A 22,476-nucleotide genomic window follows, 5' to 3' on the forward strand; every position below is an offset into this window, starting at 1 on the left:
ACTCGTGGTCTCCTGAAATCTAATTCGTGTTTAAAAACCTGGAATCAGATACCAGGACAATACTGAAAAATTGGATTGCAGACCTGTGTCAACACCACCTTGTTTAAAACTCCTTTACTAACTGGGAAAATACTGTGGCCTGGTACCATGAAACAGGCTCAAGAGTGCGACTTTAAGGACCCAGCACAAAAATACAAATTTCTTTTTCTCCTTTTCTTTTTTTGTCAGAGAAATATTCTCACCACGAAGCACAGGTTGAAGTAGAAATCAATATAGTGAAGGGATAGCCTGTATCTCCCTGACATCCAGCTGTCTTTGCCTCACCAATGGTGGGATAAAAGTTGTTTTCCACAAATCTGTCAAAATACTTTTTAGAATGCTATATTTACTTGACAGTGCATATTTCTCAGTTGAAAAATTACTGCTGGGGAAAATTTTCAATGTTAAATGTTAGTGTTTACAACTATGCGCATGGAACTCAAAAATGCTAATTTTGGATGTGAATTCAAACAAGCTGTTCTCACCCACAGATGCTAGACTGTTGCAATCCTAGGACATCATTTCAGAGTACAAAGCACTGTAAGGAAGCTGCAGACATTGACCCTCATCATGTAAAAGTCCACAGTGATATTACTGGGGTTTAACAAAACACAAAGTAAAACAACAGGTTGTGTAGCCAGAATACTAATTAGTCTTAGTAAACCCAGAGTCAGTAATCAGAGTTAATGCTGAAAGGTCGGAGAATCAAAGTCCCAATCCCCAGTGTGACTTCTTACCTCTCGTGAATCCTCAGGCACAAAGGAAGAGAAATGGTGTCTAGCAATCCTCAGGCTGAATGGGGTGAGCTGGCTCTCTTCCTGCCTTAAATACCTCCCTCTGCCAAGCCACACCCCTTCTGTCTCCACCTCCTCAGTGCTGGGATTAAAGGTGTGAGCTCAGTTTCTCTGAGGATAATTCAATCTGTTGTAGTGCTTGGTGGCCTTGAGCATTTCCTCATTTCAAATGCTTGGTGTATCTGGGCGGTGGTGGCACACGCCTTTAATCCCAGCACTCGGGAGCTAGAGGCAGGCGGATGTCTGTGAGGACGAGACCAGGCTGGTCCGAGAGCCTCCAAAACAATACAGAAAAACCCTGTCTCAGAGCCAGGAGTCTTGATGTGGACAAGAATTTAAAGCCTCCCCCATGGGGACTAGCTTCCTTGGTATCATAAGGCAATCTGTAAACTTTTTTTTTATGGCAGATGAATGTTCTAATGAACTGTACGTCTAATCTGGTGTAAATAGCTTCTTGAAAACACAGCTGTGTTTTATCACACATCTCCTGATGTTCAGCCTTGGGGTAGCCTAAGCAGAGAAGACAGTGTGGAGATGGGAGTCAGGGCCATAATCCTGCACTTATAGACTATCCAACGATTATAACACGGAAAAAAATGACCCAGAGACTGATATTAGGGTTCAAACTTCAAGCTGAATATCAGAAAAGCAAAGCAGCTGGACACTAGCTTCTTTTTTTGATAATATTTGAGATTTTTTTATTTTTTTTAATTTTTTTAATTTTATTTTCCAGTTTAAATTTAGATAAGAATCAAAGTTGCTTCACAAGTCAGTTCCAGGTCCCTCTCCCATTCCCTCCCTTCCTCCCGTGCCCTCCCACCCCCCCCGGTGTCCCCTCATTTCTCCAGGGAGGTTGAGGCCCTCCATGGGGGTGTCCATAGTGTGTCATTTCATATAGGGCAGGGCCTAGACCCTTTCCCAAGAGTTCAGGGTGAGAGTGCACCTCACATTGTTCTATTGGAGTCCAAAGTCCGTGTGTATACTTGGGATGGGTACTGATCTGCTGCCCAAGGCTCAATAGATTCCCTAGGCCTCTTCACTGACACCCAGATTCTGGGGGTCTTGATCAGTCCCATGCTGGCTTCCCAGGCTAATGCCTGGGATTCAAGAGTTAACCTTTGTCTGGTCAGCTGTTTCTGGGGGTTAAACCAGCCCAGTCTTAATCCCTTTGATCATCAGTCCTCCCTCTCTGTTACTGGCTTTCTTGAGTTCAGCTCAGTACTTAACCAAGGGAGTCTGCCTCTTCCTCGATCAGCCACTAAATAAAGTTTCTGTTTCCCAGACTCTCTGGCCACAGGATTGTAGGCTGGCACTCCCCAGATCTATGTCTAAAATCCATATATGAGAGAGTACATGCCATGTTTCTCTTTTTGTGACTGGGTTACCTCACTCAGGATGGTTTCTTCTAGTGTCATCCATTTGCCTGCGAATCTCATGATTCCATTATTTTTTCTGCTGAATAGTACTCCATTGTGTAGATGTACCACATTTTCTCTATCCACTCTTCGGTTGAGGGACATCTAGGTTGCTTCCACGTTCTGGCAATTACAAATAAAGCTGCTATGAACATAGTGGAACAGACATCTTTTTGTATGAATGGGCATCTTTTGGATATATGCCTAAGAGTGGAGTTGCTGGGTCTTGTGGTAGGTTTATTCCCATTTTTCTGAGGAATCTCCACACTGATTTCCAAAGTGGCTGAACCAGTTGGCACTCCCACCAGCAATGGAGGAGTGTCCCCCTTTCACCACATCCTCTCCAGCATAAATTGTCATTGGTGTTTTTGATTTTAGCCATTCTGACAGGGGTGAGATGGTATCTGAGAGTTGTTTTGATTTGCATTTCCCGGATGGCTAAGGATGTTGAGCACTTTCTCAAGTGCCGCTCAGCCATTTTAGACTCCTCTATTGAAAACTCTCTATTTAGTTCTGCAGCCCATTGTTTAATAGGGTCCTTTGGTGTTTTGGAGACTTGCTTCTTGAGTTCTTTGTAAATTTTGGAGATCAACCCTCTGTCAGATGTGGGATTAGTGAATATTTTTTCCCATTCTGTGGGCTGCCTTTTTGTCTTGCTGACTGTGTCCTTTGCCTTACAGAAGCTTCTCAGTTTCAGTAGGTCCCATTTATTAATTGTTGATCTTACTGCCTGTGCTACTGGTGTTATGTTCAGGAAGCTGAATCCTGTACCAATTCGTTCAAGGGTACCACCCACTTTCTCTTCTAAGAGGTTCAGTGTGGCTGGATTTATGTTGAGGTCTTTGATCCATTTGGACTTAAGTTTTGTGCCTGGCGATAGACATGGATCGATCTGCATTCTTCTACATGCCAGTCTCCAATTATGCCAGCACCATTTGTTGAAGATGCTTTCTTTATTCCATTGTATATTTTTAGCTTTTTTGTCAAAGATCAGATGTTCGTACGTGTGTGGTTAATACCCGGGTTTTCAATTCGATTCCATTGGTCTACCTGTCTAATTTTGTGCCAATACCAAGCTGTTTTCAGTACTATAGCTCTATAATAGAGCTTGAGGTCAGGGATGGTGATGCCTCCAGACGTTGCCTTGTTGAACAGGGTTGTTTTGGCTATCCTGGGTCTTTTGTTTTTCCATACAAAATTGATTATTGTTCTTTCAAGGTCTGTGAAGAACTGTGCTGGGATTTTAATGGGGATTGCATTGAATCTGTAGATTGCTTTTGGCAGGATTGCCATTTTTACTACATTGATCCTACCTATCCAAGAGCATGGGAGATCTTTCCATTTTCTGAGGGCTTCTTTAATTTCTTTCTTTAAAGATTCAAAGTTCTTACGATACAGGTCTTTCACTTGTTTGGTTAGCCTTACCCCAAGGTATTTTATGTTGTTTGTGGCAATTGTAAAGGGTGATGTTTCTCTGATTTCTCTTTCAGCCCTTTTATCATCTGTATATAGTAGGGCTACTGATTTTCTTGAGTTGATCTTGTAGCCTGCCACTTTGCTGAAGGTGTTAATCAGCTGTAAGAGTTCCCTGGTAGAGTTCTTTGGGTCATTGATGTAAACTATCATATCGTCTGCAAACAGTGAAAGTTTGACCTCTTCCTTCCCAATTTGTATCCCCTTGATCCCCCTTTGTTGTCGTATGGCAATAGCTAGAACTTCAAGTACCATGTTGAAAAGGTATGGAGAGATTGGACAGCCTTGTTTTGTTCCTGATTTTAGAGGAATTGCGTTGAGTTTCTGTCCATTTAGTTTGATGTTGGCTGTTGGTTTACTGTATATGGCTTTTATTATGTTTAAGTATGTCCCTCTTATCCCCGATCTCTCCAAGACCTTTATCATGAAGGGATGTTGGATTTTGTCAAAGGCTTTTTCAGCATCTAGTGAGATGATCATGTGATTTTTGTTTTTCAGCTTGTTTATATGGTGGATTACGTTGATGGATTTTCGTATGTTGAACCATCCCTGCATTCCTGGGATGAAACCTACTTGATCGTGGAGAATGATTGTTTTGATGTGTTCTTGGATCCGATTTGCCAGTATTTTATTGAGTATTTTTGCATCAATGTTCATGAGGGATATTGGTCTGAAGTTCTCTTTCTTAGTTGTATCTTTGTGTGGCTTGGAGATCAAGGTTATTGAAGCCTCATAGAAAGAGTTTGGCAAAGACCCTTCTGCTTCTATTGTGTGGAACACTTTGAGAAGAATTGGTATAAGCTGTTCTTTGAATTTCTGGTAGAATTCTGCACTGAGGCCATCTGGACCTGGGCTTTTTTGGTTGGGAGACTTTTGATGACAGCTTCTATTTCCATAGGGGTTATAGGTCTATTTAAATTGCTTATCTGTTCTTGATTTAGTTTTGGCAAATGATAGCTGTCCAGGAAGTCATCCATTTCCTTTAAATTTTCGAATTTTGTGGAGTACAGGTCTTCAAAGTATGACCTAATGATTCTCTGGATTTCCTCAGAGTCTGTTGTTATGTCCCCCTTTTCATTTCTAATTTTGTTAATTTGCATGTTCACTCTCTGCTGTTTGGTAAGTTTGGACAAAGGTTTGTCTATCTTGTTGATTTTCTCAAAGAACCAACTCTTCGTTGCGTTGATTCTTTGTATTGTTTTCCTGGTTTCTACTTTATTGATTTCAGCCCTCAATTTGATTATTTCCTGGCATCTACTCCTCCTGGGGGAGTGTGCTTCTTTGTGTTCTAGAGCTTTCAGCTGTGATGTTAATTCTCTGGTATAATTGTTCTCCTGTTTCTTCATGTGAGCATTTAGCGCTATGAACTTCCCCTGTAGCACTGCTTTCAAAGTGTCCCATAGGTTTGGGTATGTTGTGTCTTCATTCTCATTGAATTCGAGGAAGTCTTTAATTTCTTTTTTTATTTCCTCTTTGACCCAGGGATGGTGCAGTTGAGCATTATTCAATTTCCATGAGTTTGTAGGTTTTCTGCAATTTGTGTTGTTGTTGAATTCTAATTTTAAAGCATGGTGGTCTGATAAGATGCATGGAGTTATTCCAATTTTTTGTAGCTGCTGAGGTTTGATATGTTGCCAAGTATGTGGTCGATTTTTGAGAAGGTTCCATGTGGTGGTGAGAAGAAGGTATATTCTTTTTTATGTGGATGAAATGTTCTATAGATATCTGTTAATCCCAGTTGGGTCATTACTTCTATTAGCCCTTTTGCTTCTTTGTTGAGTTTCTGTTTGGTATTCCTGTCTAGTGGTGAGAGTGGTGTGTTGAAATCTCCCACTATAACTGTGTGGGGCTTTAGATGAGATTTAAGTTCTAATAATGTTTTTTAACGAATGTGGATGCCTTTGTATTTGGGGCATAGATGTTCAGAATAGACACTTCCTCTTGGTGGGTTTCACCTGTGATGAGTATGTAATGACCTCCTTCATCTCTTTTGATTGATTTTATTTTAAAGTCTAGTTTGTTAGATATTAGGATTGCTACCCCGGCTTGTTTCTTGGGTCCATTCGATTGAAAAATTTTTTCCCAACCTTTAATTCTCAGGTAATGTCTGTCTTTAAGGGTGAGGTGTGTTTCCTGTATGCAGCAGAAGGAAGGGTTCTGTCTTCGAATCCAATCTGCTAGTCTGTGTCTTTTTATGGGTGAGTTAAGGCCATTAATATTGAGGGATATTAATGACCAATGATTGCTCATCCTTCTTCGATTTGCGATGGTTGTTGTTGGTGGAATTATGTGTGGAATTTCACCCCTTTGTTCTTTTGGCTGTTGGTAGAGAGAGATTCTCTAATGCTTATGTTTTTCTGGTTGTAGTTAGCTTCCTTGGGTTGGAGTTTTCCTTCCAAAATTTTCTGTAGGGCTGGGTTAGTGGACACATATTGCTTGAATCTAGTTTTGTCATGGAATATCTTGTTTTCTCCGTCTATAGTGATTGAGAGCTTTGCCGGGTATAGTAGTCTGGGCTGGCATCCGTGGTCTCTTAGTGTAGGTAGAATATCTATCCAGGACCTTCTGGCTTTCAGCGTTTCCATGGAGAAATCAGGTGTAATTCTGATAGGTCTGCCTTTATATGTTACTTGAGCTTTTTCCTTAGCTGCTCTTAATATTCTTTCTTTATTCTGTATGTTTGGGGTCTTGATTATTATGTGGCGAGGGGATTTTTTTGTGGTCCACTCTATTTGGTGTTCTGTAGGCTTCTTGTACCTTCATTGGCATGTCTTTCTTAAGGTTGGGAAAGTTTTCTTCTATGATTTTGTTGAATATGCCTTCTGCCCCTTTGAGCTGGATTTCTTCTCCTTCTTCTATACCTATTATTCTTAGGTTTGGTCTTTTCATGGTGTCCCATATTTCCTGGATGTTTTGTGTTAAGGATTTGTTGGATTTAAGGTTTTCTTTGGTTGATAAATCCATTTCTCCTAGCGTATCTTCAACACTTGAGATTCTCTCTTCCATCTCTTCTATTCTGTTGGTAATGCTTGTATTGGTAGTGCCTGTCTGTTTGTCCAGCTTTTCTATTTTCTGCCTTTCTTCAGATTGTGTTTTTTTAATGACTCTATTTCAGTTTTCAACCCTTGCAGTGTTTGCATTGCTTCTTGCAATTTTCTGTTTATCTGTTCGTCCGTTTGTTGCCTTTTCTGGTTTGTTTTTTGTTTCCATTTCTCGCATTTTGTGCTTTGTTTCTTCTTTCATTTCCTGCCTTTTTTGGTTTGTTTCTTCTTCCATTTTTTTCATTTTTTGCTTTGTTTTTTCTACCATTTCTTGCATTTTTTGCTTTGTTTCTTCTTCCATTTCCTGCCTTTTTTGGTATGATTCTTCTTCCAATTCTTTGCATTTTTGCTTTGTTTTTTCTTCCATTTCTTGCATTTTTTGCTTCATTTCTTCTTCCATTTTCGGCCTTTTTTGGTTTGTTTTTCTTCCATTTCTTTGAGGGATTTTCCAATATCCTCTTTTAGGGCCTCTATCATTATCATGAAAGTGCTTTTAAGGTCGTTCTCTTCTGTTTCGTCCGCATTGGAATGTTGGGGTCTTGCTGGTGTGGAGTCTCTAGAATCTGGCGGTGTCATATTTGTTTTTCTGTTGCTGACTGTGTTTTTGTATTGTCTCTTTCCCATCTCTTCTTCTAGTGGGTGCAGAAAGAGCCGATTACTGGTCTGGGGACCAGAGTTCCCTTTTGGTGGGTGCTAGCAAGTCCAATAATCTGGTGGTTCTTCTATTCCTTGTCCGAATGCTGGTCCCGTGGGTGGAGAAGAAGAACAGGAATCTGGGGCGCTTATCCTCTTACCTGGTCCCCTGGACCCTATGCTGGGTCCTGTTGTACATGATCCAGAACAGCTACTCCCCTGGTCTCCCTGGGTCCTCTGGTTTCCTGGTCTCGTTGGTGGGAGAGAAGACCTGGGGTCTGGGTGCTTGGCTCCCGCCAGGATTGGGAGCTCTGTGCAGGTCCCAGGCGATCTGCAGGCACTGGAGGACAGGCCGGAAGCCGGCCTGTTTACCTGATGCTGCTGGAAGAACTGCCGCTTCCCTGGACTCCCCAATCTGTAAACTTTTAAAGCTCTAAAGGGAAGCCTTCCCTCAGCCTGGTTCCAGAGCCGCATCAGGCCCAAATAAACACACAGGAGGCTATATCAACTATGAAGCTGTTGGCCTTGTATGTTTCTTCCTGGCTAGCCCTGACTTAAGTATTTATCCCATAATGGATAATCTAAGTATTTCTCTTACCGGAGAACTTTCCGGGCGTCTTACCCCATGGTCTTATATCTTAACTTCTGTGTTTCTACTTCCCAGAGTCCTCTGGACTCCTAGTCCCAGCTATCTTGGTTCGCTATTGGTCAACAGTTCTTTATTGACAAAGACACCAGACTTCCCCCAACATAAAGTCAACAGCCCTTCCCAGGTATGAAAATTATGAACCATAAAAATGGTCTGCCCTGCATGATAACCTGAAGGCTGCAAGAGCAGCACACATACATTGGTGGTAACAAACAGCTTATAATTGGACTTAAGGAGGACTCAACCACAGGAAATTCATTTCTGGAACTGAAAGCCTAGCCTATTTCTGAGCATTAGGCAAGGATATATCTTGAAGTAGAACCTAAATATACTAGGCATGGCTCACATGATTATTCATATAAGATGGATTTTCCAACTAGTACCAATTCTTATGTAGAAAGTCTTGTCATAGCTATAGCGGGATAATTCTGAGATCTTTCTCAGTGGAAGCCTATAGAAATATTTCCAGTAAAACAGAATGCGGGAAAACTGAATGTATCCCACTGGATCATTCACTACTATCTCCCCCCTCTCTACTTTCTAGGACTTTTTGTCTGGCTCCGCAGGTGAGCAGATCTGGGGGATTAATTGCCCCCAACATGAGCAAGAGATCATTCAGAAGGAAAGTACCTGGATTGTTAACACAGAACTGTACTCAAGTTGTGAAAGATATAGGCCCCTTCAAGTGATTCCCCATTTGACATAAACAGGCATAGCACTGAAAATAACTACAAACCACCTTCAGTGACTGTAACTGGAATGCCACTTCCAATCACTACCCAGTCAAACCTCAGGAGCAGACATGGAACTGAATATTTGGGATCACAAAAGCACACAAAATGAATTACTTAATTTACTATAGACCAAATTTAATGAAAATCTGCCTGAGAGAATTACACTTAACAAGTATTTTTCCAAGAAACCCTCAGGAGGAGCAAGGGAGACAGCAAGCAAACTGTTCTCACCCACAAAAAGCAGACTGCTGCAACTCTGCCACATCCATTCTCTGTAACAATCCCCCTGAGCAGGCTGCAGGCATTGACCCTCCTCTTGTGGGAATTACACAGTCTCACCACTAGGTGGCAGTTCACAACAAACTAAAACACAGTAGGTTTTGTAGCCAGAATTCTCTTTTTATTTTCTTTCCTACACACAAGTCTAGTTTATTATGGCAAAGGTGAATATGCCTCCTTCTGCACAACAGTAACCAGTAAAACTGATCGCCAACATAACTCGGTACAAAACAGGTCTGTTTCCGTATTAGAAAAGGAGGGAAAAAAGCCTTTACATGTGTTTTTAGATCCCATTTGAAAACAGGGAAAAAAGACAGAGAGAGACAAACAAAAAGAAATCCACCATTGTCCTCACAGTCCAGTTTTCAAACCCCCTCGAGGGATTACGGACAAAGCTTCTGGGTCCTGTCATTTCTGTGGATATGCCCGGCTGTTCAACTGGTGTCCATCTGTGCATTGTACTCATCCAGCTGTGCATCCAACTGCTCGACAGAAAGATGCTGCTTTGAGTTCCTGCTCGTAGCTCTACCTCTTCCAGGGCTGCCTCCACGGGTCCCTCTCCGGATGAGGCCACCACCAAAACACCCTGAGCCATGGTTTCTCCTCATGGCACCTCTGTTTATTCTCTGTGCAGGTTTTCCTTGTGAGTCAGTCTGCGATGAGACAAGCTGAATGTTCATTGGGCGGCCATCTAAAGGGACACCATCGTACTGTTTCATAGCCTTCAGAGCATCTGCCTTCTGTAGAAAGTGCACATGTGCTGTCCCTAAACTACGTCCAGAGCAATCATAGTGCACAGCTGCTGTCTTCAGTGTTCCAAACTCTGAGAAGAGTTCCTGAATATCCGCGTCTGACACCCCGCAGTCAAGGTTTGACACAAACAGCTTTCCGCCCATCTCCATGCTGGCTCCACCACGGAAGTGACTGTCGAATAGGTCATGCTGCCCCTTGTTGGAGAGTTGTATAGGCCTGCTGTAGGGAGCCGGCCTGTTCCTGCCTCCTCCGGCAGAGCCACCACTCATGGTAGGCCGGTTCTTCAGAGACCTGCTGCGTCGATTCCCCCACACAGGGGCCTGCATGGCACCACCGTGGCGGCCCTGGTAGCCGGCCCTGCTCCAGCCCTGGCCTTTGCCGCGACTGCCTTGCTGGCTCCGGTTCAGCTTAATGATGTCATCCAAAGACATATCCATTTTGTCGGCCATTTTGGTCTCGGAATCAGAACTCGTGGTCTCCGGGAATCTAATTCGTGTTTAAAACCCTGGAATCAGATACCAGGACAATACTGAACAATTGGATTGCAGACCTGTGTCAAGACCACCTTGTTTAAAACTCCTTTAATAACTGGGAAAATACTGTGGCCTGGTACCATGAAACAGGCTCAAGAGTGCGACTTTAAGGACCCAGCACAAAAATACAAATTTCTTTTTCTCCTTTTCTTTTTTTGTCAGAGAAATATTCTCACCACGAAGCACAGGTTGAAGTGGAAATCAATATAGTGAAGGGATAGCCTGTATCTCCCTGACATCCAGCTGTCTTTGCCTCACCAATGATGGGATAAAAGTTGTTTTCCACAAATCTGTCAAAATACTTTTTAGAATGCTATATCTACTTGACAGTGCATATTTCTCAGCTGAAAAATTACTGCTGGGGAAATTTTTCAATGTTAAATGTTAGTGTTTACAACTATGCGCATGGAACTCAAAAATGCTAATTTAGGATGTGAATTCAATCAAGCTGTTCTCACCCACAGATGCTAGACTGTTGCAATCCTAGGACATCATTTCAGAGTACAAAGCACTGTAAGGAAGCTGCAGACATTGACCCTCATCATGTAAAAGTCCACAGTGATATTACTGGGGTTTAACAAAACACAAAGTAAAACTAAAGGTTGTGTAGCCAGAATACTAATTTGTCTTAGTAAACCCAGAGTCAGTAATCAGAGTTAATGCTGAAAGGTCGGAGAATCAAAGTCCCAATCCCCAGTGTGACTTCTTACCTCTCGTGAATCCTCAGGCACAAAGGAAGAGAAATGGTGTCTAGCAATCCTCAGGCTGAATGGGGTGAGCTGGCTCTCTTCCTGCCTTAAATACCTCGCTCTGCCAAGCCACACCCCTTCTGTCTCCACCTCCTCATTGCTGGGATTAAAGGTGTGAGCTCAGTTTCTCTGAGGATAATTCAATCTGTTGTAGTGCGTGGTGGCCTTGAGCATTTCCTCATTTCAAATGCTTGGTTTATCTGGGCGCTGGTGGCACACGCCTTTAATCCCAGCACTCGGGAGCTAGAGGCAGGCGGATGTCTGTGAGGACGAGACCAGGCTGGTCCGAGAGCCTCCAAAACAATACAGAAAAACCCTGCCTCAGAGCCAGGCGTCTTGATGTGGACAAGAATTTAAAGCCTCCCCCATGGGGACTAGCTTCCTTGGTATCATAAGGCAATCTGTAAACTTTTAAAGCTCTAAAGGGAAGCCTTCCCACCAGCCTGGTTCCAGAGCCGCATCAGGCCCAAATAAACACACAGGAGGCTATATTAACTATGAAGCTGTTGGCCTTGTATGTTTCTTACTGGCTAGCCCTGACTTAAGTATTTATCCCATAATGGATAATCTAAGTATTTCTCTTACCGGAGAACTTTCCGGGCGTCTTACCCCATGGTCTTATATCTTAACTTCTGTGTTTCTACTTCCCAGAGTCCTCTGGACTCCTAGTCCCAGCTATCTTGGTTCGCTATTGGTCAACAGTTCTTTATTGACAAAGACACAAGACTTCCCCCAACATAAAGTCAACAGCCCTTCCCAGGTATGAAAATTATGAACCATAAAAATGGTCTGCCCTGCATGATAACCTGAAGGCTGCAAGAGCAGCACACATACATTGGTGGTAACCAACAGCTTATAATTGGACTTAAGGAGGACTCAACCACAGGAAATTCATTTCTGGAACTGAAAGCCTAGCCTATTTCTGAGCATTAGGCAAGGATATATCTTGAAGTAGAACCTAAATATACTAGGCATGGCTCACATGATTATTCATATAAGATGGATTTTCCAACTAGTACCAATTCTTATGTAGAAAGTCTTGTCATAGCTATAGCGGGATAATTCTGAGATCTTTCTCAGTGGAAGCCTATAGAAATATTTCCAGTAAAACAGAATGCGGGAAAACTGAATGTATCCCACTGGATCATTCACTACTATCTCCCCCCTCTCTACTTTCTAGGACTTTTTGTCTGGCTCCGCAGGTGAGCAGATCTGGGGGATTAATTGCCCCCAACATGAGCAAGAGATCATTCAGAAGGGAAGTACCTGGATTGTTAACACAGAACTGTACTCAAGTTGTGAAAGATATAGGCCCCTTCAAGTGATTCCCCATTTGACATAAACAGGCATAGCACTGAAAATAACTACAAACCACCTTCAGTGACTGTAACTGGAATGCCACTTCCAATCACTACCCAGTCAAACCTCAGGAGCAGAAATGGAACTGAATATTTGGGATCACAAAAGCACACAAAATGAATTACTTAATTTACTATAGACCAAATTTAATGAAAATCTGCCTGAGAGAATTACACTTAACAAGTATTTTTCCAAGAAACCCTCAGGAGGAGCAAGGGAGACAGCAAGCAAACTGTTCTCACCCACAAAAAGCAGACTGCTGCAACTCTGCCACATCCATTCTCTGTAACAATCCCCCTGAGCAGGCTGCAGGCATTGACCCTCCTCTTGTGGGAATTACACAGTCTCACCACTAGGTGGCAGTTCACAACAAACTAAAACACAGTAGGTTTTGTAGCCAGAATTCTCTTTTTATTTTCTTTCCTACACACAAGTCTAGTTTATTATGGCAAAGGTGAATATGCCTCCTTCTGCACAACAGTAACCAGTAAAACTGATCGCCAACATAACTCGGTACAAAACAGGTCTGTTTCCGTATTAGAAAAGGAGGGAAAAAAAGCCTTTACATGTGTTTTTAGATCCCATTTGAAAACAGGGAAAAAAGACAGAGAGAGACAAACAAAAAGAAATCCACCATTGTCCTCACAGTCCAGTTTTCAAACCCCCTCGAGGGATTACGGACAAAGCTTCTGGGTCCTGTCATTTCTGTGGATATGCCCGGCTGTTCAACTGGTGTCCATCTGTGCATTGTACTCATCCAGCTGTGCATCCAACTGCTCGACAGAAAGATGCTGCTTTGAGTTCCTGCTCGTAGCTCTACCTCTTCCAGGGCTGCCTCCACGGGTCCCTCTCCGGATGAGGCCACCACCAAAACACCCTGAGCCATGGTTTCTCCTCATGGCACCTCTGTTTATTCTCTGTGCAGGTTTTCTTTGTGAGTCAGTCTGCGATGAGACAAGCTGAATGTTCATTGGGCGGCCATCTAAAGGGACACCATCGTACTGTTTCATAGCCTTCAGAGCATCTGCCTTCTGTAGAAAGTGCACATGTGCTGTCCCTAAACTACGTCCAGAGCAATCATAGTGCACAGCTGCTGTCTTCAGTGTTCCAAACTCTGAGAAGAGTTCCTGAATATCCGCGTCTGACACCCCGCAGTCAAGGTTTGACACAAACAGCTTTCCGCCCATCTCCATGCTGGCTCCACCACGGAAGTGACTGTCGAATAGGTCATGCTGCCACGTTGTTGGAGAGTTGTATAGGCCTGCTGTAGGGAGCCGGCCTGTTCCTGCCTCCTCCGGCAGAGCCACCACTCATGGTAGGCCGGTTCTTCAGAGACCTGCTGCGTCGATTCCCCCACACAGGGGCCTGCATGGCACCACCGTGGCGGCCCTGGTAGCCGGCCCTGCTCCAGCCCTGGCCTTTGCCGCGACTGCCTTGCTGGCTCCGGTTCAGCTTAATGATGTCATCCAAAGACATATCCATTTTGTCGGCCATTTTGGTCTCGGAATCAGAACTCGTGGTCTCCTGAAATCTAATTCGTGTTTAAAACCCTGGAATCAGATACCAGGACAATACTGAACAAATTGGATTGCAGACCTGTGTCAACACCACCTTGTTTAAAACTCCTTTTCTAACTGGGAAAATACTGTGGCCTGGTACCATGAAACAGGCTCAAGAGTGCGACTTTAAGGACCCAGCACAAAAATACAAATTTCTTTTTCTCCTTTTCTTTTTTGGTCAGAGAAATATTCTCACCAAGAAACACAGGTTGAAGTAGAAATCAATATAGTGAAGGGATAGCCTGTATCTCCCTGACATCCAGCTGTCTTTGCCACACCAATGGTGGGATAAAAGTTGTTTTCCACAAATCTGTCAAAATACTTTTTAGAATGCTATATTTACTTGACAGTGCATATTTCTCAGTTGAAAAATTACTGCTGGGGAAAATTTTCAATGTTAAATGTTAGTGTTTGCAACTATGCGCATGGGACTCAAAAATGCTCATTTTGGATGTGAATTCAAACAAGCTGTTCTCACCCACAGATGCTAGACTGCTGCAATCCTAGGACATCATTTCAGAGTACAAAGCACTGTAAGGAAGCTGCAGACATTGACCCTCATCATTTAAAAGTCCACAGTTATATTACTGGGGTTTAACAAAACACAAAGTAAAACAACAGGTTGTGTAGCCAGAATACCAATTAGTCTTAGTAAACCCAGAGTCAGAAATCAGAGTTAATGCTGAAAGGTCGGAGAATCAAAGTCCCAATCCCCAGTGTGACTTCTTACCTCTCGTGAATCCTCAGGTACAAAGGAGGAGAAATGGTGTCTAGCAATCCTCAGGCTGAATGGGGTGAGCTGGCTCTCTTCCTGCCTTAAATACCTCCCTCTGCCAAGCCACACCCCTTCTGTCTCCACCTCCTCAGTGCTGGGATTAAAGGTGTGAGCTCAGTTTCTCTGAGGATAATTCAATCTGTTGTAGTGCTTGGTGGCCTTGAGCATTTCCTCATTTCAAATGCTTGGTGTATCTGGGCGGTGGTGGCACACGCCTTTAATCCCAGCACTCGGGAGCTAGAGGCAGGCGGATGTCTGTGAGGACGAGACCAGGCTGGTCCGAGAGCCTCCAAAACAATACAGAAAAACCCTGTCTCAGAGCCAGGAGTCTTGATGTGGACAAGAATTTAAAGCCTCCCCCATGGGGACTAGCTTCCTTGGTATCATAAGGCAATCTGTAAACTTTTAAAGCTCTAAAGGGAAGCCTTCCCTCCAGCCTGGTTCCAGAGCCGCATCAGGCCCAAATAAACACACAGGAGGCTATATCAACTATGAAGCTGTTGGCCTTGTATGTTTCTTACTGGCTAGCCCTGACTTAAGTATTTATCCCATAATGGATAATCTAAGTATTTCTCTTACCGGAGAACTTTCCGGGCGTCTTACCCCATGGTCTTATATCTTAACATCGGTGTTTCTACTTCCCAGAGTCCTCTGGACTCCTAGTCCCAGCTATCTTGGTTCGCTATTGGTCAACAGTTCTTTATTGACAAAGACACAAGACTTCCCCCAACATAAAGTCAACAGCCCTTCCCAGGTATGAAAATTATGAACCATAAAAATGGTCTGCCCTGCATGATAACCTGAAGGCTGCAAGAGCAGCACACATACATTGGTGGTAACCAACAGCTTATAATTGGACTTAAGGAGGACTCAACCACAGGAAATTCATTTCTGGAACTGAAAGCCTAGCCTATTTCTGAGCATTAGGCAAGGATATATCTTGAAGTAGAACCTAAATATACTATGCATGGCTCACATGATTATTCATATAAGATGGATTTTCCAACTAGTACCAATTCTTATGTAGAAAGTCTTGTCATAGCTATAGCGGGATAATTCTGAGATCTTTCTCAGTGGAAGCCTATAGAAATATTTCCAGTAAAACAGAATGCGGGAAAACTGAATGTATCCCACTGGATCATTCACTACTATCTCCCCCCTCTCTACTTTCTAGGACTTTTTGTCTGGCTCCGCAGGTGAGCAGATCTGGGGGATTAATTGCCCCCAACATGAGCAAGAGATCATTCAGAAGGGAAGTACCTGGATTGTTAACACAGAACTGTACTCAAGTTGTGAAAGATATAGGCCCCTTCAAGTGATTCCCCATTTGACATAAACAGGCATAGCACTGAAAATAACTACAAACCACCTTCAGTGACTGTAACTGGAATGCCACTTCCAATCACTACCCAGTCAAACCTCAGGAGCAGAAATGGAACTGAATATTTGGGATCACAAAAGCACACAAAATGAATTACTTAATTTACTATAGACCAAATTTTATGAAAATCTGCCTGAGAGAATTACACTTAACAAGTATTTTTCCAAGAAACCCTCAGGAGGAGCAAGGGAGACAGCAAGCAAACTGTTCTCACCCACAAAAAGCAGACTGCTGCAACTCTGCCACATCCATTCTCTGTAACAATCCCCCTGAGCAGGCTGCAGGCATTGACCCTCCTCTTGTGGGAATTACACAGTCTCACCACTAGGTGGCAGTTCACAACAAACTCAAACACAGTAGGTTTTGTAGCCAGAATTCTCTTTTTATTTTCTTTCCTACACACAAGTCTAGTTTATTATGGCAAAGGTGAATATGCCTCCTTCTGCACAACAGTAACCAGTAAAACTGATCGCCAACATAACTCGGTACAAAACAGGTCTGTTTCCGTATTAGAAAAGGAGGGGAAAAAAGCCTTTACATGTGTTTTTAGATCCCATTTGAAAACAGGGAAAAATGACAGAGAGAGACAAACAAAAAGAAATCCACCATTGTCCTCACAGTCCAGTTTTCAAACCCCCTCGAGGGATTACGGACAAAGCTTCTGGGTCCTGTCATTTCTGTGGATATGCCCGGCTGTTCAACTGGTGTCCATCTGTGCATGGTACTCATCCAGCTGTGCATCCAACTGCTCGACAGAAAGATGCTGCTTTGAGTTCCTGCTCGTAGCTCTACCTCTTCCAGGGCTGCCTCCACGGGTCCCTCTCCGGATGAGGCCACCACCAAAACACCCTGAGCCATGGTTTCTCCTCATGGCACCTCTGTTTATTCTCTGTGCAGGTTTTCCTTGTGAGTCAGTCTGCGATGAGACAAGCTGAATGTTCATTGGGCGGCCATCTAAAGGGACACCATCGTACTGTTTCATAGCCTTCAGAGCATCTGCCTTCTGTAGAAAGTGCACATGTGCTGTCCCTAAACTACGTCCAGAGCAATCATAGTGCACAGCTGCTGTCTTCAGTGTTCCAAACTCTGAGAAGAGTTCCTGAATATCCGCGTCTGACACCCCGCAGTCAAGGTTTGACACAAACAGCTTTCCGCCCATCTCCATGCTGGCTCCACCACGGAAGTGACTGTCGAATAGGTCATGCTGCCACGTTGTTGGAGAGTTGTATAGGCCTGCTGTAGGGAGCCGGCCTCTTCCTGCCTCCTCCGGCAGAGCCACCACTCATGGTAGGCCGGTTCTTCAGAGACCTGCTGCGTCGATTCCCCCACACAGGGGCCTGCATGGCACCACCGTGGCGGCCCTGGTAGCCGGCCCTGCTCCAGCCCTGGCCTTTGCCGCGACTGCCTTGCTGGCTCCGGTTCAGCTTAATGATGTCATCCAAAGACATATCCATTTTGTCGGCCATTTTGGTCTCGGAATCAGAACTCGTGGTCTCCGGAAATCTAATTCGTGTTTAAAACCCTGGAATCAGACACCAGGACAATACTGAACAATTGGATTGCAGACCTGTGTCAAGACCACCTTGTTTAAAACTCCTTTAATAACTGGGAAAATACTGTGGCCTGGTACCATGAAACAGGCTCAAGAGTGCGACTTTAAGGACCCAGCACAAAAATACAAATTTCTTTTTCTCCTTTTCTTTTTTTCGTCAGAGAAATATTCTCACCACGAAGCACAGGTTGAAGTAGAAATCAATATAGTGAAGGGATAGCCTGTATCTCCCTGACATCCAGCTGTCTTTGCCTCACCAATGATGGGATAAAAGTTGTTTTCCACAAATCTGTCAAAATACTTTTTAGAATGCTGTATCTACTTGACAGTGCATATTTCTCAGCTGAAAAATTACCGCTGGGGAAATTTTTCAATGTTAAACGTTAGTGTTTACAACTATGCGCATGGAACTCAAAAATGCTAATTTAGGATGTGAATTCAATCAAGCTGTTCTCACCCACAGATGCTAGACTGCTCGCAATCCTAGGACATCATTTCAGAGTACAAAGCACTGTAAGGAAGCTGCAGACATTGACCCTCATCATGTAAAAGTCCACAGTGATATTACTGGGGTTTAACAAAACACAAAGTAAAACTAAAGGTTGTGTAGCCAGAATACTAATTTGTCTTAGTAAACCCAGAGTCAGTAATCAGAGTTAATGCTGAAAGGTCGGAGAATCAAAGTCCCAATCCCCAGTGTGACTTCTTACCTCTCGTGAATCCTCAGGCACAAAGGAAGAGAAATGGTGTCTAGCAATCCTCAGGCTGAATGTGGTGAGCTGGCTCTCTTCCTGCCTTAAATACCTCGCTCTGCCAAGCCACACCCCTTCTGTCTCCACCTCCTCATTGCTGGGATTAAAGGTGTGAGCTCAGTTTCTCTGAGGATAATTCAATCTGTTGTAGTGCGTGGTGGCCTTGAGCATTTCCTCATTTCAAATGCTTGGTTTATCTGGGCGCTGGTGGCACACGCCTTTAATCCCAGCACTCGGGAGCTAGAGGCAGGCGGATGTCTGTGAGGACGAGACCAGGCTGGTCCGAGAGCCTCTAAAACAATACAGAAAAACCCTGCCTCAGAGCCAGGCGTCTTGATGTGGACAAGAATTTAAAGCCTCCCCCATGGGGACTAGCTTCCTTGGAATCATAAGGCAATCTGTAAACTTTTAAGGCTCTAAAGGGAAGCCTTCCCACCAGCCTGGTTCCAGGGCCGCATCAGGCCCAAATGAGCACACAGGAGGCTATATTAACTATGAAGCTGTTGGCCTTGTATGTTTCTTACTGGCTAGCCCTGACTTAAGTATTTATCCCATAATGGATAATCTAAGTATTTCTCTTACCGGCGAACTTTCCGGGCGTCTTACCCCATGGTCTTATATCTTAACTTCTGTGTTTCTACTCCCCAGAGTCCTCTGGACTCCTAGTCCCAGCTACCTTGGTTCGCTGTTGGTCAACAGTTCTTTATTGACAAAGACACCAGACTTCCCCCAACATAAAGTCAACAGCCCTTCCCAGGTATGGAAATTATGAACCATAAAAATGGTCTGCCCTGCATGATAACCTGAAGGCTGCAAGAGCAGCACACATACATTGGTGGTAACAAACAGCTTATAATTGGACTTAAGGAGGACTCAACCACAGGAAATTCATTTCTGGAACTGAAAGCCTAGCCTATTTCTGAGCGTTAGGCAAGGATATATCTTGAAGTAGAACCTAAATATACTAGGCATGGCTCACATGATTATTCATATAAGATGGATTTTCCAACTAGTACCAATTCTTATGTAGAAAGTCTTGTCATAGCTATAGCGGGATAATTCTGAGATCTTTCTCAGTGGAAGCCTATAGAAATATTTCCAGTAAAACAGAATGCGGGAAAACTGAATGTATCCCACTGGATCATTCACTACTATCTCCCCCCTCTCTACTTTCTAGGACTTTTTGTCTGGCTCCGCAGGTGAGCAGATCTGGGGGATTAATTGCCCCCAACATGAGCAAGAGATCATTCAGAAGGAAAGTACCTGGATTGTTAACACAGAACTGTACTCAAGTTGTGAAAGATATAGGCCCCTTCAAGTGATTCCCCATTTGACATAAACAGGCATAGCACTGAAAATAACTACAAACCACCTTCAGTGACTGTAACTGGAATGCCACTTCCAATCACTACCCAGTCAAACCTCAGGAGCAGACATGGAACTGAATATTTGGGATCACAAAAGCACACAAAATGAATTACTTAATTTACTATAGACCAAATTTTATGAAAATCTGCCTGAGAGAATTACACTTAACAAGTATTTTTCCAAGAAACCCTCAGGAGGAGCAAGGGAGACAGCAAGCAAACTGTTCTCACCCACAAAAAGCAGACTGCTGCAACTCTGCCACATCCATTCTCTGTAACAATCCCCCTGAGCAGGCTGCAGGCATTGACCCTCCTCTTGTGGGAATTACACAGTCTCACCACTAGGTGGCAGTTCACAACAAACTAAAACACAGTAGGTTTTGTAGCCAGAATTCTCTTTTTATTTTCTTTCCTACACACAAGTCTAGTTTATTATGGCAAAGGTGAATATGCCTCCTTCTGCACAACAGTAACCAGTAAAACTGATCGCCAACATAACTCGGTACAAAACAGGTCTGTTTCCGTATTAGAAAAGGAGGGGAAAAAAGCCTTTACATGTGTTTTTAGATCCCATTTGAAAACAGGGAAAAAAGACAGAGAGAGACAAACAAAAAGAAATCCACCATTGTCCTCACAGTCCAGTTTTCAAACCCCCCTCGAGGGATTACGGACAAAGCTTCTGGGTCCTGTCATTTCTGTGGATATGCCCGGCTGTTCAACTGGTGTCCATCTGTGCATGGTACTCATCCAGCTGTGCATCCAACTGCTCGACAGAAAGATGCTGCTTTGAGTTCCTGCTCGTAGCTCTACCTCTTCCAGGGCTGCCTCCACGGGTCCCTCTCCGGATGAGGCCACCACCAAAACACCCTGAGCCATGGTTTCTCCTCATGGCACCTCTGTTTATTCTCTGTGCAGGTTTTCCTTGTGAGTCAGTCTGCGATGAGACAAGCTGAATGTTCATTGGGCGGCCATCTAAAGGGACACCATCGTACTGTTTCATAGCCTTCAGAGCATCTGCCTTCTGTAGAAAGTGCACATGTGCTGTCCCTAAACTACGTCCAGAGCAATCATAGTGCACAGCTGCTGTCTTCAGTGTTCCAAACTCTGAGAAGAGTTCCTGAATATCCGCGTCTGACACCCCGCAGTCAAGGTTTGACACAAACAGCTTTCCGCCCATCTCCATGCTGGCTCCACCACGGAAGTGACTGTCGAATAGGTCATGCTGCCCGTTGTTGGAGAGTTGTATAGGCCTGCTGTAGGGAGCCGGCCTGTTCCTGCCTCCTCCGGCAGAGCCACCACTCATGGTAGGCCGGTTCTTCAGAGACCTGCTGCGTCGATTCCCCCACACAGGGGCCTGCATGGCACCACCGTGGCGGCCCTGGTAGCCGGCCCTGCTCCAGCCCTGGCCTTTGCCGCGACTGCCTTGCTGGCTCCGGTTCAGCTTAATGATGTCATCCAAAGACATATCCATTTTGTCGGCCATTTTGGTCTCGGAATCAGAACTCGTGGTCTCCGGGAATCTAATTCGTGTTTAAAACCCTGGAATCAGACACCAGGACAATACTGAACAATTGGATTGCAGACCTGTGTCAAGACCACCTTGTTTAAAACTCCTTTAATAACTGGGAAAATACTGTGGCCTGGTACCATGAAACAGGCTCAAGAGTGCGACTTTAAGGACCCAGCACAAAAATACAAATTTCTTTTTCTCCTTTTCTTTTTTTCGTCAGAGAAATATTCTCACCACGAAGCACAGGTTGAAGTAGAAATCAATATAGTGAAGGGATAGCCTGTATCTCCCTGACATCCAGCTGTCTTTGCCTCACCAATGATGGGATAAAAGTTGTTTTCCACAAATCTGTCAAAATACTTTTTAGAATGCTATATCTACTTGACAGTGCATATTTCTCAGCTGAAAAATTACTGCTGGGGAAATTTTTCAATGTTAAATGTTAGTGTTTACAACTATGCGCATGGAACTCAAAAATGCTAATTTAGGATGTGAATTCAATCAAGCTGTTCTCACCCACAGATGCTAGACTGTTGCAATCCTAGGACATCATTTCAGAGTACAAAGCACTGTAAGGAAGCTGCAGACATTGACCCTCATCATGTAAAAGTCCACAGTGATATTACTGGGGTTTAACAAAACACAAAGTAAAACTAAAGGTTGTGTAGCCAGAATACTAATTTGTCTTAGTAAACCCAGAGTCAGTAATCAGAGTTAATGCTGAAAGGTCGGAGAATCAAAGTCCCAATCCCCAGTGTGACTTCTTACCTCTCGTGAATCCTCAGGCACAAAGGAAGAGAAATGGTGTCTAGCAATCCTCAGGCTGAATGGGGTGAGCTGGCTCTCTTCCTGCCTTAAATACCTCGCTCTGCCAAGCCACACCCCTTCTGTCTCCACCTCCTCATTGCTGGGATTAAAGGTGTGAGCTCAGTTTCTCTGAGGATAATTCAATCTGTTGTAGTGCGTGGTGGCCTTGAGCATTTCCTCATTTCAAATGCTTGGTTTATCTGGGCGCTGGTGGCACACGCCTTTAATCCCAGCACTCGGGAGCTAGAGGCAGGCGGATGTCTGTGAGGACGAGACCAGGCTGGTCCGAGAGCCTCCAAAACAATACAGAAAAACCCTGTCT

General features: G+C 43.9%; 4 protein-coding genes across 4 annotated transcripts; all 4 read right to left on the minus strand.

The window, feature by feature from the left end:
• Positions 1–9,332: 9,332 nt before the first annotated feature.
• Positions 9,333–10,310, minus strand: LOC121136429 (THO complex subunit 4-like). The gene has a single exon (XM_040736827.1). The coding sequence runs from the start codon at positions 10,257–10,259 to the stop codon at positions 9,492–9,494; it is 768 nt and encodes a 255-aa protein (XP_040592761.1). The 5' UTR covers positions 10,260–10,310; the 3' UTR covers positions 9,333–9,491.
• Positions 10,311–12,840: 2,530 nt separating this feature from the next.
• Positions 12,841–13,963, minus strand: LOC121136431 (THO complex subunit 4-like). Its single transcript, XM_040736829.1, is given in 2 exon segments — positions 12,841–13,698; positions 13,700–13,963. Coding segments are annotated over 2 exon segments (768 nt in total). The 5' UTR covers positions 13,946–13,963; the 3' UTR covers positions 12,841–13,176.
• Positions 13,964–16,863: 2,900 nt separating this feature from the next.
• On the minus strand, positions 16,864–17,673 carry LOC121136432 (THO complex subunit 4-like). The gene is given in 2 exon segments (XM_040736830.1): positions 16,864–17,385; positions 17,387–17,673. Coding segments are annotated over 2 exon segments (768 nt in total). The 5' UTR covers positions 17,633–17,673.
• Positions 17,674–20,215: 2,542 nt separating this feature from the next.
• Positions 20,216–21,371, minus strand: LOC121136428 (THO complex subunit 4-like). The gene has a single exon (XM_040736826.1). The coding sequence runs from the start codon at positions 21,318–21,320 to the stop codon at positions 20,553–20,555; it is 768 nt and encodes a 255-aa protein (XP_040592760.1). The 5' UTR covers positions 21,321–21,371; the 3' UTR covers positions 20,216–20,552.
• Between the last annotated feature and the right edge of the window lie 1,105 nt (positions 21,372–22,476).

The sequence above is a fragment of the Mesocricetus auratus genome, unplaced genomic scaffold, assembly GCF_017639785.1.
Source record: "Mesocricetus auratus isolate SY011 unplaced genomic scaffold, BCM_Maur_2.0 Super-Scaffold_100120, whole genome shotgun sequence".
Taxonomy (NCBI): Eukaryota; Metazoa; Chordata; class Mammalia; order Rodentia; family Cricetidae; genus Mesocricetus; species Mesocricetus auratus.